A 17,168-nucleotide genomic window follows, 5' to 3' on the forward strand; every position below is an offset into this window, starting at 1 on the left:
TGAGGAACGGCCTGAACACACGGCTTCTCGTTCACGTGACCGGGCACAATAACTCTGCGTTATCCGGTCGCCTGTATATATTGCCCGCGCCGATGGGGTTGTTTCCCGTCCTTATAACGCTCTCGTAGCATGGCCACACTCCACAACCTCGCATCTCCGGAGGCGTCGCTGAAAGTATACCCGGGCACGTTTCCATCCGACCCCCACGGGAAATCATATATAGCGAGGCGCATACAGAAACAAAACGGGAATTCTCCGCGTGCCCAGCGCCCGTGGGAGCGAGAAAATATTCCGCGGAGAGGAGACTTTTATTCTCGCTTGTCAGGAAACAACGTCGTTATCCGGGCAACTTTTGTGCACAAGGGGGGAAGGGGGGGGGGGGGGGGGGGCGATGAAAACGATGAAATTGTGAAGCGTAAAAGTGACAACGCAACCACGCTGCCTCATTTGTCGGCGGCAGTATATTTATGAAATACGAAACACAGCGCAACGGACGAGAGAAAGAACAGCTTTCTATTCTCGTCGCGTGCTCTGTTTCCGATTCTTAAATATGCATGCACCGAATTGCCCGAGCCTCTGCCTTATAAAGCGGCATTGAAGTTAGCAACGCTGCCTCATTGATTAGCTGCAGAATATGACCCTCAGAACACAATCAAGAGCTTTTCAGCTAATGGTTGAAGAACGGTTTCGAAAAAAAAAAATATATACATTTTTTTATTACGGAAATTCTTTTCAAGCCTTTTTCAGGCTGGATTTTTCATTAACCTCTGCGTCAGCGCTGCAGAGCTAGCCTGAAACAATTAAACTACGGCTCGTGCGCAATATCGTCAGTGTACGCTTCATACCATACACGATCACGCGGAGTATAAACAGATAAATTATTAACATCATCCGTGCGACCTTCAAAGAATGTGGTTAATAGGATGAGGCAATAAGTGAAGTAGAAGATGACCTTAATGTTAAAGACGGGAAAATACTATGTGGGAGAACATTGCAGTAGCAGGTGCGCCAAAAATGGTTTAGTCATTCCGCATTTTTTTTTTTTCACTACATTTTTATCAAAGGATTCGACATACCACAAAAAACGTTCACTGCTCATCAGCTGAGCTGCGCTTCTGCAAAGAAGCTGGCGTCAAGACGCATAACACGATACGCCCACAGCCAGCCCAGTTTCAGTCACTGCCACTGCCGAGCTCCGACAGCGTGCAGTTTCTTGACAAAATCAAAATCGCTTTTCTATCTGCACTACCAAGAAAAGGGGGAGTAAGGGTACGAGGCGACAGTGCTAATGGCTCCCCGTCTGAGGCTCTCTTAGCTCGCAGATTCTCGATCGTTCGCGTGCTAACGAAGACTCATTAGCACAAATAGTCGTAAGCTACCACCCGACACAGATATAAAGAAAGCCCCGCTATATCGAAGCAGTATATACGAGCGTGCCTTAGCTGTTCCTGCAAACTCGGCCATGTCACGTGGTCTCGTGACGTCACAAAGCACGTTGGCCAATCAGTATACGCTACCAAAAGAAACCCGTAGAAAAAAAAAAAAAAAAAAAAAAGAAGTGTTCGCCGGCTAATGCCAACCCCAAGAATACACCAGTTAAGCAGTTCGACAACACAGTCTATTATACAGTCTTAGCTATATATTTAAATGTCATTTTCCTAGCTTTCACCCGACGTGCTCGTGCGACGGTCCGTTGAGCCTTCGAAAACAGGAATCATTCTGCTTACAGCGCTGTTTCGTTTGCAAATTAGTGTTTGTGTGCAATCTTAGTCTTTCATCCCGTCCGTGCGCGTTATGAGCAAAAGTGATTCCGTACCAGCTCGCCCAAATTTCAGCTTTACTTCGAAAAAAAAAAAAATGTTTTTCCCTCTCACCCGCCGTGCTCGGATGCGCTGACCGGCGGTCTGTTGGGGTGTGTCTGTCGGGCACGACGGAGTTGCAGAGCGTCTATAGCATCTCCTTCTTTCTCTTCTCGAAAAAATTAGTTGTGGTTTAGCTCTGGTTAATCCTATACTAGTTGAATTGCGAAAGCAAGGGCGGAAGCTTCTTTTGCCTGCTACATTATCCCCCTATCATGCCCTATCAATGTAAAGTGCTGAATTATTGGGGACACTTAAGCTCATCCTTTAAGGGTATGACGCGAGAGCGTAAGCTACCAGCCCACATATAAAGTCATGCTTCGAACCAAGCCGTATGTACAGGGTCGTCCACTTCTAGCTATAACACAGACACTGCTTTCAAATCAACATTACGTACGAAACAGCCACATATCGATGCAAATCGATGCAAGCACACAGGGATCCGGATGTGCTGCTTCACATGGCCTGCCACTTAGCTTTATTGTGCGGCCGTGTCGAACGCAATAGCGCTTTGAAAGCGGTGAGCGTGTTACAGCTAGAAGTGGACGAGGCTGTACGTGCCTGCGTGTCGTAGGGGTAACGAGAATGCAAACAGTTCTGGCAGGCTGATTCTGATATCACCCTCCCATATGAAAGGAGCGACCCGAGTTGGCAGCTCCTGTCCGTGGCATAGGTGTAACATGAATTCAGATGTCATGACAGGCTGATTTCTTTTTTTTTTTTCTTTTTTTTAAGCGGAGACCGTTGCTACGCCTCTTCACGGCGTAACTGCGGCCACCCGAGGTCTCGCTTTGGCTGTCGTATAGTATTGTTTTCACAATAAAAACAAAAGTCACCTTATTAAACAGCCGCGTGCGAAATTCCCGCCTCGGGGCGGGACAACACACCACCTACGGATTGGGTAGGAGCAACCGCCTCCGTCCCTCCTCGCACCTGAAGTTCTGCACCAATCCCGACTCCACACGCGCACGCAAAAGACGCACGACTTGGCTCCCGTGGGAACACGTGCTTCGCCACATCCGGAGTTCGTCTTACACGGGGAGCCTACAACACGCGCACGTCGCAGCGGACCTGCGGCCTTGCCGTAGGGATATAGATTGCCGACCGCTCCTGGCACAGCGCGGTACGCCCTACGTCGCGGCGAAGACATGACATCCGCAGTCGAGTCAGGCGTTCCGACGATCCGGGCTCCGTGCACGGAAGCGAAAAGAAAGACGCCGTCGGCTCTCGGGTTGACGCAAACATCGCAGCGGCACTCTTTAGTGAGCCAGCCCTGACGACGGTGACTGGAACGTCGTGGAACTCATTCTTTGTACCTCCATGATTTTTTTTTTTTTGTCCGTCCCGCGGCAGCTATGGCTGTAACAACAATGAAACTACCACAGGCTGCGTGCGGTTGAGGGCATACCGGTTTCCCTCGCCCTTAGGAGACACTCTGAGCGCTGAACCAGCTAAAAAAAAAAAAAAAAAAAATCTCATCTACACTATACTTCCAACAGAAGGAAACCAGCTCACATAGACAAAAATGAAATAAGAGTAGCCTCCAACCACCGCCCTCCGCATTTTGTTGATCTGCGTTAATAGCGCGACTCTGCGACTATATTTATTTCCCAACGCTTTGCTTGTCCCTGATACCTGTGTTACAAATATGCATGGTGACCATGCTTTTGTTCTTAAAAAAAAGAGGAGGGGGGGGGGGGGTAAGTGCGACGAAACTGACGCCGGAAAAACAAATACGCCAAGCCAACCAAAGCATATATACACATATCTACGTCGCATTGTTTCCGCACCAGATAACGAAATTAAGAGCCGCACTCGCGCTGAACTTAATACCTTGCGCGCAGATCTACGCGATTCGCGAGCCGCGCACGGATGCGTGCGACGAACGCGAGCTCCCACAAGTGCGAGCAATCCCGCCGACAGTGCGTGTAGAGCACGAAACGGAAGCGATTTTTTGGCGACGCGCAGAGATAACGATAAGAAGCAGGGCTAAGAAAGAAAGAGATATGAAGGCGAGCGCGAAATAATCGCCCCACGCAGGCAGAGAAAGAAGGGGTCAACTCTCTGGCGACGCACGCCACCTCGCGTGAGGACACGATTCGACGGTGACGACACCAACGCTAGTATACGTAGGCAGGAAAGCATGTACGCGGTTATGAGCTCGTGAGCAAACAGACGCACGGCTTCACAGAACACACAGCGAGCACGCGCACAGAAACGCACGCCCTTGTGGGGCGCACCAGGAGCACAACTACCTTGCACAGGGAGTGCAGTGTACAGTACAGAACAGAGCAAGAAGAGTAGAGCAAGAAGTGCATATTTCAAGCTGCATATCAAGGGTACATGCTTCGGAGGTTACACAGCTTATTACCCAGTGTACAGAGCAGAGAGTACAATACAGGCAGTATACCACAGCAAACGGAGTACACTACTGGGAGTATGTTCAATACCGCTGGGAGTAGGTATCATTTAGGTAGTATACATTACGATTAGAGTATTACGGAAGTACATTGCAGAAACTGCGGATAGTAAGACTAAGACACGCGTTCCATCTAAACACACACAAAAGAAGCAACAATGCAATCAGAGCGAGATGAGAAAGAGAAAAAACACACACAAAAAAAAAAGCAACCCAGCTGCGCACGCGTAGCACGTCAGGTTCGCGCAATCAGCCCTGGTATGTTCCCACCCAGCAGTAATGTCGACTGGTGCAGAAAAGAAACCGGCGCGCCCAAATTTCGACACGCGACGCATGCGAATGAACCCCCCCTTCCTGCTCCTTTCACCCCCTCGGCTCATCGGATACTAAATAACACAGCACTCACGACGATGCTACCTATACACGGCTTTATGTGACCGAAAAAAATTACAAGCGGAACGATCGTGGAACCTGGGGTTGCGCATTGCATATTTCTACAGCGGTGCTCGCAGACCCATTCATTCCAGACACAAACGAGCACAAAAATGAAATATAGGGGCGCGCTGTAAACATACAACTGAAGGGACTAGAGTAAAGCATATATACCCATAGTACAGCGCGGAGCCATCCGTTATACCATTTTCAGAGTCCAAGACTGGCCGCCATAAAAACACACGCTTTCCCTCCTTCACGCTTTCTTTTCTGCTTGCTTTTTAAAGGTGTGCGTACGGGATAGAACAAGCGAGACAGAATGTGCGCAGTTCCACAACGCGAAAACGCGGCACAAGTGAAGGGAAGTTTCGAGGAACACAAAGTGCGCAGCCGCCCACGCAGAATGACCGCGGGAGAAGCGTTATACGTGCGTGTATACGGACCTTAGAAAGTGATGCATGGTGGGACAAGTGCGCTTCCGACCCACGAGGGAAACTGCTCCCTATATACACATATATATATATCTCTCTCTCTCTTTGCACACGCGACTTTATGCTTTGCAAAAGTCGATTCCATTTTTTCCCGCCCCTTATACTTTTCGACAAGTTGGGAAAAACGGGTCTATACTATAACGTGTGCTTTGCATACAATTTAGACGAAATGCCGCGTGCTGTCTGCTGCGAAGGATGGCGCTTTACGTGATTAAAGGTATACGTGCACGATCGAGAATATGCCTATAAATGAGTGGCAAGACGTGTTCCCGTGTTCACGCATGCCCAAATAAGACGAGTCCCGCCTTGTAGAAACTATAGTTAGAATTCAATCCCTTTTCTACGACATGCTTCCCATTTACTGTTGTGTGGTTGATTTCACCGGGTGCGCGGCATTAATTGGAAATTATTTATTTAAACGAGCTGTCACTAATTAGTAACTATTAATTAGCCATTATCAGTAAGTAGTGACTGACTAGTAATTAGTGATTACTAATTGGTGATTTATTAATTAATCATGATCAGTAATTGACCGTTGATTGACATATGGCCATATAAGGCACGCATTCGCGCATACTGTGGTGGTGCTCTGTGATTGGTCGAGACCTCCATGACGTCATCCCGTCTCGACCAATCAGCGCCGCCGCAAAGGCGTAACACTTTTGCAAACGACAACGATGAGACAATAAAGGCTTTCGCATTAAAAAAAAAAGAAAACTATTATTAACCAATGCAAATGGGGAAGCCGTCCGAAGGACGGTTCTATAGGCGCCGAAATGACGCTCGATTTGTGGATTTTCTTTCCAAGTACCGAAACACCAGAGCACATCAGGGAATGAGAACGAAAAAAAAAAAATGAAAGAAAGAACGATAACGCTTTCCGAGGGATAGGAGCAGTCATAACCACAGTGAAAATCCGCACCGCGTCGAGCTCGTCGCTTACGGCAACAGCGATAAGCGCAGACAGTAATAGAGACCGCCCCTGTAGAGTAGACGCTGTATTCACGTATCCAGTCAGCCTATCCAAGTGACCTGGGAAGCAGCTGGGGAGAACGTAGACGCAGGGGACGATTTACAGACACAGCAGACACCTTCGGCAGATGACGCGGCCCAATTATCGGGTATTTCGATTTTTTTTTTTTTTTCACGGCACCAAAAAAACCTCGCCAACTTTCCGCTCTATTAGAAGCAGCAGCAAACGCCAGTATACTGCAAAAGGCATCGATTGAATCAATGCAGAAACGCGCACGATTTTTCGCTCGCTTAAGGGAACAGGGTAGGCCCTATTCCTCCCATGCATTTTAGCCTATGTTTGGGACCCTTTTTCTCGTGATCTGCTGGGGTTAGAACATTCATCTCGGTATCACTCTAATCAGCAATCTGACGTAGTGATACTGAGCTAGGATACTTGTTGTTTTCCGAACACTGGATTTCTTGTTTGCTTTTTTTTACTAAGCCTGCCAAATTTTTGACCCAAAATCTGTAGTAAATATTCTCTAAATTTCAATTCTCTGCACTTTCATAACTATAGTTCAGCAGACTTTCTGTAGTCTGTACTCATTACTCCCAAAGTTGTATCTCCCTATCGCCTGTAGTTCCTAAAAAAAAAAAAAAAAAGCGGTCAAATGCAGCAAAATTTCACGTTTTGAGATAATTGCCTTTGAAGTGGAAGAAAGAGCATTATTACAATACTAACTCTAGAAATACATACTGATGTAACTTTTTCAATAGCCACAGCATGTCAGTCACCCCCATAATCAATACTTCTTTTCTGTACTAGCTGCCTTGCTCTCCGACCCCCTTAGTGCCCTGTCGTGTAGCCCTCAGTACGAAGTATAGTCGCTGTCAGTCACCTTCACATAACCACTGAACTGTTGATCGCCCCGCAAAAAATTATTCGAATCACCTCAAATGCCAACTCGAGCCATGTTGCTCGATGTTTTCCGTCTGGATATCTCGACCCGGGGCACTGAGAGCCACTTTACAGATTGCTGGGAGAACATGCCAGCAACTCCTTTTTGTGCAGCATATTCAATAAGCCGGAAATCCTCATTGCATGCTTTACACTAACAGTTTTCGGCGACGGCAAACGAGAGAAGGTTAATGTCAATCAGGTGATAGATACGGTCACAAGTTTTGCCATTATGGTCTCCACGAGTCTCGTCGAGCGTGAAAGCTTCGATGCAGACGCGCGTGGTACGTGACCGCGGCGTCCGCCGCTGGATTTTGCTGCGGAGATTTGGTGTCATTGCAGATCGATTCATGTATCTTCCTGTGGGAGCGCAGTCAACTAAACCACTTCTTTGTCTTCGTCATTGGATGAGCGCTAAATATCCAGCTTCATAATTAAGAAAATATCAGTTTCCCACGAAACACGCCAAAGCGCGAACAAAATGCCGTGAGTCGCGAGTTATCCGGCTGCGTCTGATTATTTGTCTAGCTAAAAAAAAAAAAAAAAAAACAAAAAAAAAAAAACAAATGTGCTAGCTAGCTTTTCACTGACGTCAGATCAGTGACAACCATCCCGCTAAATGTGAACAAAATAGACGGTAATTTTATTTTATTATTTTTTTTTTTCCCAGATTAGGAGAGGCAAAGGTATCAAGCAGGTGTAAAAAGGGGACGCTGCTGGCCGCCGCTTTGGTTTCGAAAAATGTGGATTTCGAAGTAAATATTTTGCGTGCCGGTAAATTAAGGACTGGAATATGTAAAGGATAGAATAGGGGGTTTTTATTTGCAAAAAAAAAATAATAATAAAAAATCGTTTTTGTTTTTAAATTTTGCCCAGCCTGTTTCCTTAAAATGTCGCATATGAAACTGCGCGCACACCACCTCGGTGTAAACGTATTTACGCGCACATGACCGCCGCTCCCGCATATAGGCCACTCCCCAAATAACATGTACGATTATGTGCTAATTGGTAACTGCCCTAAAAATGCTCAGTCTGTTGCCAGTGCAAATTTGTTTCGCTGCTATGATCTATCTATGCGGTCACACTCGGTCACCACTGTTGTCACCGTTTCCGCTTCGTGCAGTTTTCCAATCCGGCATTTCAACGTCTCCAAATCACTCAAGCACGTTGTTATGCAATCTGGTTTGGTTTTGTGCGGTTTAACGTCCCAAGGCGACTCAGGCTACGAGAGACGCCGTAGTGGAGGACTCCGGAAATTTCGACCACCTGGGGGTTCTTAAACGTGCGCCTTGGTTGTTATGCTATCTGCAAAACTGCTCGGATCTTTTGAGCACCACGTCTGCAGGAAACGGCCTCCGGGCTTCAGTGACTGACCGGCACAACGACGCGTTGACGAAAGGGTGGTGGCTGTGAAAGCTCCAAAGTAAATATCAGCCGACGGTAGGGAACAAAACCTTTAACTATACTGCAGTAACAGGTTCTTCAGATAACGAGTCACCAAGTGATGTGTTTTTCCTAGGCTAGGGAGCATTTCAAGTTGTTTTGCTTGCAACAGCTTAGTTGTTTTTCTTTTTTTTGCTTCTTGCCCTTGTCTCTACGTATTTTTGCTATTTGGTTTCCATTTATTAGGTACAGTTTATCTGCGAATGTCTTGGTATATTATGGTACATCCATTTATTATTATTATTATTATTATTATTATTCGTTTATGGTGCTTACATCCCAAAGCGACTCGCGCTATGAGACGCCGTAGTGGAGGGCTCCGGAAATGTCGGCCACCTGTGGTTATATTATTATTACTATTGTAAGTATTCACAACGACTTTTTTTTTTCTTTTTTGCTAACACAGTCTAACTTTGTAAGGGACTGAAGTTTATGTAATTAAATATTAAAAAGAAAACAGGAAATTACTTTGTTGTCGAGGTAATGTAAAAGCGCGGTCCACGCGACAACAGAGAGAAACACTGGCGACACCGTGCATCCCCTGTGCTGTCTCCAAAGTTCCTTAACGCTATTATATACGTTCGTCCTGTACCTGTGCCACTCTCCCACCATTTCGATGACATACTTCGCCGAAGCGAGCGCGTAGCCAACGCGGACATACGCGATAGCGCTGTTCCCCTGTGAGCCAAGCATTAAGTGGGATGCAGAGGCCGACGTTCCATCCTCGTTACAAAGTACATGCGCTCCGCTTAATCCCTCGGAGAAGATGGAAAGAGACAAGCAAAAAAAAAAAAAAAAAAAAAAAAAAAAAAAACAAACAAACAAACAAATCAGAAGTAAGCCTAACTGTACCACCCCTTGAAACTGCCCGAATTCGCGGAGAACACTCCGAAGTGCCGCTGGGAGATAAAGTTGCATATATATAGCCGCCACACTGGCTAGCAGCCATTTGCGTTCTAATAACCGAGTAACTAAATAATATCAACAAAAAAAGGCAAGGCTCACGAGCCGGGCTGCTCCTCGCTTTCTCGTTTCATACAAGAGCGTTATCCCACTCAAGAGATGACAACCCTGTTTTCTCGACGTATAATTTTCTTCCATCTCTCCCAGATCGTCGGTTGAGTGGGCCAGAAATCTACATAAGCGCGCACCCGGCCGCCACTTTCTCCCGGAAAGCGAGAAAAAGCCATTCCGCTAAGCGGATTATACACACCCGGACGTGACCCGCGATCAACGAAAAGGCCCGAACTTTCCGGCCGACACGAAGCCGGGCGTATATACGAGAATGACTGGGTCGGAGTGAGATGAACGAGGGATCGGGGTATAAGCATGGGACGAGGGAAAGTCGTCGCGCTAGATAAAGGGCGCACATCGCTCGCGCTAATACCAAAGGGACTAAGTGGAGTGTAACGAACAGGCCAAACCAACGGGACTATACGCGCTGTATACGGTGTCACAACTACTCCACCACTCGTCACCGCCACTTTTTGGTAACTCGTTAAGCGGTATCGGTGAAACTAATACCCAGCGGATAAAGAGGAGCGATCCGGATGGCAGGATATCGGTGGGGCTCTGGTATATGGTGATTATAGTTAGTGATAGTTAAAGCTAGTCAAAGATGAGAAAGATAGTTTCTCTCTCAGAGGAACATCTCTTCCTCTATATCTCATTTTCTCTCTCCCCTTCCCCCTATCCATTTCCCCTCCCCTCGTTTGAGAGAATAATAATTAGTTGTGGTTTAGCTCTGGTTAAACCCTAGTTGTATTGCGATAGCAACGGCGGAAGCTTCTTTTGCCTGCTACATTATTCCCCTATCACGCCGTAGCTGTGCAAGGTGCTACATTATTGGGGACAATTAAGCTCATCATTTAAGAGTATGACGGGAGAGCGTAAGTTACCAGTGTTCTGCTTTTTCTCCTCCTCCTTCTCGGCTGTTCAAGGTCAAGCGTGGCCTCCGCCGGGACAACGTGACGGCCCGAAACGGCGCGTGCCTTTTCGTTCGTTTTCCATGACCCTGGATCGCGGAATGCCTGGCTGGCGCGGATTTCAAGTCGCCGACGCAACGCCGCCCGTAAGACGACTCCGGATGTCCGCGCATCGGGAGAGCACCTACGGTGTGTGTGTGTGTGTGTGTGTGTGTGTGTGTGTGTGTGTGTGTGTGTGTGTGTGTGTGTGTGTGTGTGTGTGTGTGTGTGTGTGTGTGTGTGTGTGTGTGTGTGTGTGTGTGCGCGCGTGTGTGTGTGTGTGTGTGTGTGTGTGTGTGTGTGTGTGTGTGTGTGTGTGTGTGTGTGTGTGTGTGTGTGTGTGTGTGTGTGTGTGTGTGTGTGTGTGTGTGTGTGTGTGTGTGTGTGTGTGTGTGTGTGTGTGTGTGTGTGTGTGTGTGTGTGTGTGTGTGTGCGCGCTAGGCTCTCGTGTAAAGGAGCAGCGGACGACACGAAGCTCATTCTCACGGGACTCGGGCTGGACGGCCGCGGATTCGAACACTACGGAATATGCACGCGTGAATTTGTGCGTACAGCACTACAGGTGTGAGGAGGAACTATGCTGGAACCTGTTGGCCCCGCCCATGGAGTTTACTTCGCTCCTATTAGCCTAGCGTTGCGGTCTTTGTTTAACGAGGCTATTTAATTAGGTGTGTTGTTAAACATAATGTCACACCAACTAGCCCAGCAAAAGATACTGTTAATTAGGTGATTTGGATGAGAAGAGACAAGTTGCAATAAACATGCTGTAACCGCGTTCGACTCCGAGTAGTTTTCCAAGGTGCCCAGCAGGCCCACCTCTACAGACCTTCGCCTCTATGGACGAGCACGGTGGGTGACAGCGGCTTCGAAACTTAACTGCATCTCTCTCGATGAATCCGGCGTTCCAAGGATCGCAGCGGGACGACCGAAATGCTTTCGCCTTGCTGCACGTAAGGTGACCACACTGACTTTTTTTTTTTTTTTTCCAGCCAGCTGGAGGAGCTCTATCGGTGTCCCTGATGGGCAGTAGAGCCCCCGAGTGACCACAGTGGCGTATGAAGTAGCTAGCGGGTAGGCACTGTGAGCATTCCCGGATCATACGATTTAGATAGGTTTTGCTATCCCAACTTTTCCATTTGTTTGAATACACGTCCTTACACAACCCAGCTCGGCGGGACCAATCTCGAGCTAGGCTATGAACCGCCTCGTTACCAGCAAGGGAGGCATGAGCAAGCGTCCAGATTAGGCGAATGCGCCACGGAGGGATGAGACTTCGGGACAGGTTTTTAGACAGCTACACGGTGTCACACTATGGTAATGTTCAACAGCCTCGGGAAGGAACAGCAGTTTACGTTAGGTAGCGAAGCACTGGAAGTAGTAGGCGAATATGACTACTTAGGACAGGTAGTAACCGCAGATTCGGACCATGAAAATGAAATAACAAGAAGAATAAGATTGGGATGGAGCGCATTTGGCAAGCACTCGCAGATTATGACTAGCAGCTTACCGGTATCGCTAAACAGGAAAGTATACAACAGTTGCATCTTACCTGTACTCACCTATGGGGCTGAAACGAGGAGGCTAACCAAGAGGGTTCTACTTAAGTTGAGGACAACGCAGATGGTTATGGAACGAAAAATGGTAGGGGTAACGTTAAGAGATTGGAAGCGTGCAGAGTGAGTCAGAGAAATAACTCAAGTTACTAACATTCTAGTGGAAATCTAGAAGAAGAAATGGTCATGGGCAGGACATGTAGTGCGAAGAGGGGATAACTGATGGTCGCTTAGGGTAACAAACTGGATTCCAAGGGAAGGAAAGCGTAGCAGGGGGCGGCAGAAAGTTAGGTGGGCGGATGAGGTTAAGAAGTTCGCAGGGGTCAAGGAGCTAGCTGCATCCACTTGACCTCTCTCTTGGTTAGCCTCCACGTTTCAGCCCCATAGGTGAGTACAGGTAAGATGCAACTGTTGTATACTTTGAAAGTAGTGCCGTGAAATTTCCAGAAACGTACTGAGTGCAATCTTACTATTAATGCGAAAGCATTACTTTGCTATGGTCACAGATTTCTGTCCGCAGAACGTGTCCGCAGCAGTTGTAATTGATAAGTGGTAGATGTTAATGAGCGGTGTCAATCGATAGAGGGTGACGTAATGTTGTGTCCGAAAAAATACTTAGGACAATAAGTTAATTAGGTAATTAATTAGAATAACTGGTTCACAGGAAAGGCGCAGTATCTGTCACACTTGTTCTGTGGACACCTGAACCGCGCCGTAAGAGATGAAAGTGGGAGTGAAAGCGGAAAGAGAGAAAGGGGTGCCGTAGTGGATGCGACGTCACGCAACCGGAAGTAGAGCCAAAAAAGAGGCACAGGTAGATTGGCGCGCAATTTGAAAGTACCAAAGACTAAAAATGGGTAAACGAAAAGTGAATTAATGTGACGTAGAGGATGTGACGTCACGCAACCGGAAGTAGAGCCGAAAAAGAGGCACAGGTAGATTGGCGCGCAATTTGAAAGTACCAAAGACTAAAAATGGGTAAACGAAAAGTGAATTAATGTGACGTAGAGGATGTGACGTCACGCAACCGGAAGTAGAGCCGAAAAAGGGCATAGGAAGGGATTGGCACGCAATTTGAAAGAACCAATGACAAAAATGGAGAAACAAAAAAGTGAATTAAGCAACTAGAAGCAATCATCAGCAGCATCCGTGCTTTCGAATTATTCCAATGCGGATTTTGCAGTGCTCTTTAATTTTTTTTTTTTAGGCTCGTGAAACGCGCGCTAAGCTTGGGCCTTAAAAAATGGTTAACGAAGTTGCGTGGTGGCCAGACATGAGAGAAAGGGAAATGGGGGAAAAGAAGAAGCGCCGAGGCGGGAACTAGGCAGGGAGCTACACACAACACACCTCTAAAGTTTAAGCATAGTTGGTGTACAAGCGCGGCAGCGAAACGGTCAAGCATTAACGAGATGACGACCGATGACATCCGCATGAACAGCAAAGTCTCTAAACACCGTGGAAGAGTTCAAATTCCACCCCGGTCCCTCCAGCTTTCTTCTTATTTTTTTTTTTTAGTTTTCTAGCCCATGTGCAATTTCCCGTCCGCAATCCATCGTCACAAAACACAACACTCACACCAAGTGGCCCACCTTTGTACTCTTGACCAATCTTCAACTGTAGCAAAACAGTGATGCGGCTAGGCACAGTTAAGAGGTACAAATGACGGGTGAAATAAGCACTGCTCTGCAGCACGCACAGGTACGGTGTCAGAAAAAAAAAGGAAACCGCACAAAAAAAAAAAAAAGGAAGAAGATACAGTGCGATCGCCTCGACTGCGTGCCTCCTTACTGCGCTCGGATGACGTCACCTGACTGGAAAAGCAACTCTCGCATTTCTCTCCCGACCCGATCAAGAACGACCCGAGGAGATAAGAGCGCAGAAACAGCCATAAGAAAATACAAAAAGTATAGAAGAAAAAAAAAAACAGCAAAACAAAGCGGGCAGCTACAGTGAATGGAAACACGAAACCACATACACGCACGTACGCATGCACGGTCAAAAAAAAATAATAAAAGAACGAGGAGAAACAGAAGCCTCCGCGCAGAGGCCCCCACTCGTGTTCCACCCGCAATACATCTACACACGGTGTCGTCTCCTGCACTTTGGTCACCAATGAATGTCGGTCGAGGATCACACTCGGAGGAGCAAAAAAAAAAAAAAATAAAATAAAATAAAACTGTTTTCAAAGTGTTCACGGCCACGAAAACGAGACGAAAGTATGTTCTAAGCCGCGCAACTATTTTCCCCACAATACACAGGCGTTTCCCGTCGCACCTACACGTGCGGACTGACAGGAGTAAACGGAGACCGCTACTCCATTCGCAAGACGGTCGCACTTCTGGACACACTGTAGATCTACGCCCAGCCCAACCAGCGGTACACCTGCACAAACTCCACCTTGACACACACACACACACACACCTACCTCTCGATACCGATTAGGTAAAGGGGAACCAGAAAACCACGACGGTGAGGTTCGCTCCCTTCGGCCCCGCTCTGTCGTATACTCCGCGCGCGCGAGTAATGTTATATGCGAGGCACCACTCACCCAGATCCGCGACGCTTGTTGGACGAACCCGCGGCACTCTCGAGTACCCAGGTGTGGTGCCGCTTCTGCTCCTCGGCGTCTCCCGCCGCGCTGGCGCTCTCATTGCCCGCAGCGTCGTTGGCGCTCTGGCGCCGCCGCACGACGAGCCGGTGCTCGCGCAGCCAGCGCTCTAACACTAGCCTCGAGCGCAGGCCCTCGGAGGCGTGCCGCAGGGCGTCACGAGCGTCGTCAGGCAGTGAGGGGGAACTCTTCTCTCCTCCTTCTTTTGTAACCTCCTCATCCCCTCTCCGTTCTTCTGGAGAAGGAACAGACAGCAGCACACAGCAGGCGGGCAGCGAGTCGCAGCCTGCGAAGAGAGAGTTGGTCTTTGAGGTGACGGCCTACGTTCGCGGAGTTCACCTGCCGACCCGCCGAGCCACAGATTAGGTCAAGGACTGATCGTCTAGATAAGCGAAGAGAGAAGTAGCTCTTTGAAATGACCGTCTACGTTCGCGGAGTTCACCTGGCGACCAGCCGATTAGGTCAATGACTGATCGTCTGGATAATTGATGAATTGATAAGTCAACTGTTCAGTGAACAACTTCCTAATTGACTCTTAGATCTCCTGAACCATTGGTTGATCGAAGATGACAGTTTCTTTTTTTTTTTTTTTTTTTTTTTTTACGGAGAACTGATCTCTTGATCATAGACTGAACAATTGTCACTGACCGGTATTTTGGTTGGACGATTTTTGACTGATAGTATAACTGGCTGACTGAATGACTGATCCCTTGATGCGTCAATCCGGTCGCTCGCCGCGATTCATTGCCTACTTACCGATCAATCGTAGATGTCTCACACACGTGACGCCGTTAACCTTCACGTTACTCTTCGGTCGGGTTGCTAATATGTCGACTCATTACTTGAATGAATAACTGGTTGGCTAACATATTTTTGTTGGGTGCTGACTTTATTAAGATCGCTATAGAGAAACCAATTCCACTACCATTTTTTTTTTTTTTTTTAGTTGGTTAACTCGGTGACCGGTTCAAAAGGCCGGGTTACTGATTGTCAGACAGTAAAGTCTAGTGATTCCCTGATGAGTACCTGAACGAGTGAAGTGTATTAAGTGGTTAAGTGGCGAAACGATTAAAAGATTTACTGACTACTGCACAAACTAACAGTTTGTTTCTCGATCAACATACTGAGCCATAAAATGATTGGTCGATTAACCGATTCAAACGTTTACTAGTCTACGTGTCCAGCGAATTGGATGAATGCCTGATATATTAAAAACCTCGGTGACTGACTGACTGACCGTGTAAAAGGTTTCTTTGGCAAGTTGATAACGTTTGCCTGAAAAAGTATATTGGTGACCTGTTTATCGACTCGTAACAGCGACACTCGTCACAAGGGCCTTCAGCCAGACAAAACCTAGTTAGTGCAGTACAAGCTCCCCGGCGCCGATCCGAGGCGGTGCCGATAGATGGCGCAGAAGGCGCCAAAGATGAATCGAAAAAAAAAAAAAAAGTCAAAATGCGACCCCCCAAGATTAACCGCAAGTGCAAATGAGAATCGATAAACACGCAAGGCGACCCAAACAACTCTGAAGCAACGGACAGGCGAGTTCCCGCGATCCCTTTATCCTCCGGTTAAACATGAAGCAATCGTCAGCGTTATCCGGTTGCCCCAGAGCACCTACACCGAGAGCTACCGAACTCCAAAGATCGTTATCTCCGCTGGGTCTCCGGGGTATCGTTTGCAGTGCGCGGTTGCGCTAATGGACACCGCGCGCCCGGGGATACCGCAGGCCGATGTCGCCTTCGATTCGATCTTATTCTGTCTTTTTTTTTTTCCTTCTTGAAAACAGGCCGGAGTCCACTGATCGACAGCGGCCTCGGCTGCGGTAGAGCATGTAATCGAAGCGCCCATGTGAAAACGGTGCCCGAATGCGACACCGGATAAGCGAGCGAGTTCAAGTGCGAACTCCCACTAAAGTGCCAAGCATGAAGACTCGGTCGTTTGCTGAACAGAATGAAAATAACGGCAAAAAAAGGGAGACAGAAAAAATGATGTACAAATCAGAAAGACGAGACCTATACCCAGAAAAGCAGTCGGGAAGGATTGGGAAGGGGGGGGGGGGGGAGACAATGGTGGAGAGAAGGAATGGAGGCAAAGAGGAAAAGAGAACAGTTGTCCTCTGCACTTGAGTACACAGTTCAATCCTGCATCAGGAGGTAGATCCGTTCTTGTTTAACGAGTTAGTGCTGCCGTGCGGACTAGAACAGCTACCCTCGGATGCCGCTTTTATTCCTCTCATTATATCCTTTTTATTTTATTTTTTTTTTTTTGTCGCGGCAAAGTTATTTTCCCAGCACGAATCGACTTTTTCGTTTTTGAAGGCGAAAGCCTTACATGCCTCATGAATGGTGTAAACAGGACGCGATGCTAACAGATATAACGCGATTTCGCATCAGAGTTGTGACGTAACCGTTATTTGTGCAGCGTTCATGGTGACGTCATAACATTTCTCTTCCCATTTATCATCAATCTGCTACTCAAATTGGA

The 17,168-nt window shown here is 47.5% G+C and overlaps 1 protein-coding gene across 1 annotated transcript in view; it reads right to left on the bottom strand.

The window, feature by feature from the left end:
* The window catches only part of LOC146176445 (apoptosis-resistant E3 ubiquitin protein ligase 1), a 79,384-nt gene that overhangs the window by 45,783 nt on the left and 16,433 nt on the right, over positions 1-17,168 (bottom strand). The window contains exon 3 of the mRNA XM_084582780.1: positions 14,622-14,967. Within this exon, the coding sequence (XP_084438906.1) occupies positions 14,622-14,967 (346 nt within the window). The remainder of the gene's footprint in view (positions 1-14,621; positions 14,968-17,168) is intronic.

The sequence above is a fragment of the Amblyomma maculatum genome, chromosome 10 (assembly GCF_055883805.1).
Source record: "Amblyomma maculatum isolate TAMU_Amacu chromosome 10, ASM5588380v1, whole genome shotgun sequence".
Lineage (NCBI taxonomy): Eukaryota > Metazoa > Arthropoda > Arachnida > Ixodida > Ixodidae > Amblyomma > Amblyomma maculatum.